The sequence below is a fragment of the Propithecus coquereli genome, unplaced genomic scaffold, assembly GCF_000956105.1.
Source record: "Propithecus coquereli isolate 6110/MARCELLA unplaced genomic scaffold, Pcoq_1.0 Scaffold657, whole genome shotgun sequence".
Lineage (NCBI taxonomy): Eukaryota > Metazoa > Chordata > Mammalia > Primates > Indriidae > Propithecus > Propithecus coquereli.
The window spans coordinates 266565-269058 of NW_012152585.1; the positions used below are offsets into that span (position 1 = coordinate 266565).

A 2494-nucleotide genomic window follows, 5' to 3' on the forward strand; every position below is an offset into this window, starting at 1 on the left:
GATTATTGATATAATAATTAATACCTTGTTAACAGGGATTGTTAAATGGCTAAATAAACTTGGCATTGCTAAACAACATTTAAGAAGCTGATGACCCACTCTGGCATCACCCTGATTTTAAGGGTTGGTTGGATGTAAGGCTCTCCTGAAAACGGTGCTGTATGGTCCATAAAAGGAAAACCTACATGTGTACACCCATGAGAGCTACTTTTTTTTTTATTATGGATCTAATTCATTTCAGGTACTTACACAGGAGTTATGCTTAAGTCATTATATATCAAATAACATAAAGACTCAATTTAACAGCACAATTTATTGAGAGCATTCAGCTTGTCTTGGATGTTATAAATTCAGGAAAAGCTGGAAGTTGAGGGGTTTTTTTGTGAATGTGATCCACACTAATAACCAAACTAGATAAATTTGAGGCCAATTAACTTCTCTTTTCCCACAATAGCAGTTTTGTTGTTGTTTAATTTTACTTTCTTTTTCTTTTACCTCTGGTTTAAAATTATATAGATTGTCTGGAAATGAAGTCATTCAGGATGAGTTCCGAATGTGAAACTCTGCAAACTGCAATTGTGGAAAACAAAATCATTGGCTTAAATTACCCTGAATATTACCTAAGACTTCCTTTTAATTTGATTATTTTACCTTATCTGCTTTGGTCTTAGTTAAATGTGAATTTTAAGTGGCAGTTGATTTAAAAGCAGCACCTTTAGCCCAGAATTAAGTAGATTTTGGTTACTCGTTTACAGGTGGCTTTATGTAAGGACAAACAAAAAAACTGGTTCTTCAGTGGCCCCAGATATGAAGCATTTTGATGCGTTATAGCATAAAACTTTGGACTTTACTGTCCCTTAAAATTTGAGAGGTATTTAATGATGAGCTGATTACAGGACATCTCAGTAATGTCTTTTTTAAATCTCTTATCAAAGGTGGAACCTCTGCTCGCCAGACAACTGTATTATTTTGCTCAACAAAACAGTGGACATTTCCTGAGAGGCTACGACATCCCCGAACACATTAGCAGTCCGGAGGATTACCACAGATCTATCCGCCACTCCTCCATTCAAGAATGAAAAATGGCAAGACAAGTGATTTTGTTTCATTGTAAATATTTGACTCTGACGAGGATAGCTGATTGACCGCGTCTTCTTCTCTTGAGGAAGTCAGAAACGGGGCTTCAGTTCAGCAGTTGAGCATCACAGCAAGAGTGTGTGTAGGAAATTGGCTGATGGACAAACGAGCTCATTCCCAAAAGGAGGATGGTCTTCCCAAGACAATGATCTCAGTGTTCTGTAGACTGCCGTCGTCCACGCTAACTGTGAAAATTGACCAAGTGGTGTGTTTACATTTACTGCCCTCTTTAATTTGGTGTAGATCAGTTCTTGCTTGAAGACTGAGAAAACTTGTGTTTCAGTATTGGCCACTGACTGGAGTGAGAAAAGCACTCCAGTGGTGTTGTACCACTTCTCAGGGAAGGAAAGTCTAAATTGGAGACAACTCTGCCCACAAAAGAAATGTATTAATGTACGTAGGAGCTGTAGTTTTTGTGGAAAATGCTTGCTGGGTGAAGGAAGCTGAATCTCTGAGTGAGGATCAGCCATGGTGCCCGTGCCCCTGCGGGGGCTCCTGCCCCCTCCACCTGGCCTTCCGTTTGCACCTCTCTGTGGTCTCTCCTGGGAGCCGGTTGGGTAGACTCTTACTATTTTCTTGAGGCAAAAGTATTACGGCCACTCTTAGATGGGACATTTTTCTCTGTCCTACAATCTAGTCTGTTTGAGAAATGGTTAAGATTTTTTTTTTATGTCACAGTATTACAGAGTACAAACGCTTCGGTTACATAAATTGCTTTTGGACCGCCCGACAAGCATGCCCATCCCACAGATAGCACGCAGTGGGTCCGTTAGGTGTGGATTTACCCATCCCCTCCTCCCTGCTCCCACTTGCCCCACACCCTATGAATGTTGCTTCCCACGTGTGCACATCAGTGTTGATCAATTAGTACCAATTCGATGGTGAGTACACGTGGTGCTTGTTTTTCCATTCTTGTGATACTGCACTTAGAAGGATGGGCTCCAGCTCCATCCAGGGAAAGGCAAGAGGTGGTTCACCATTGTTTTTATGGCTGAGGTTAAGACTTTTCTTGTTCTTTGTCTTTTTGTCTCTCATTCTTTACAAATGATTGCCAAAGCTTTTTTCTTAAAAAATTTTAAAAAAAAATAGAAGAGCAACAGTCCGAGTACTAAAGATATATTTTTGAAATGCTGTGCCATTTCCCCTCTGCTGTTTGTTTGCTGGGCTCCGGCCGTTACCATGGCAACACTACAGAGGAGGGCCATGATTCTCAGGCTGGCCAGCTCTGTCGGGATGCGGGAGGGCAGGATTAACTGACTGCGGAACTGCAGACTCAGGCTGTTTCTGCCTATTTAGTATGTCATATGCTTCCTCATGCCAAGTATAGTTTGACAGGGCCTTAAAATTACTGGGCTTT

The 2494-nt window shown here is 41.1% G+C and overlaps 1 protein-coding gene across 2 annotated transcripts in view; it reads left to right on the forward strand.

The window, feature by feature from the left end:
- Positions 1 to 1106, forward strand: part of IRF4 (interferon regulatory factor 4) — a 13069-nt gene extending 11963 nt beyond the window's left edge. Inside the window, exon 8 of one of the 2 annotated variants that reach the window (XM_012660121.1) lies at positions 936 to 1106. In XM_012660121.1, the coding sequence (XP_012515575.1) occupies positions 936 to 1079 (144 nt within the window). In that variant the 3' untranslated portion in view covers positions 1080 to 1106. The remainder of the gene's footprint in view (positions 1 to 935) is intronic. The other variant, XM_012660122.1, reaches the window with a different exon arrangement.
- Positions 1107 to 2494: the final 1388 nt, after the last annotated feature.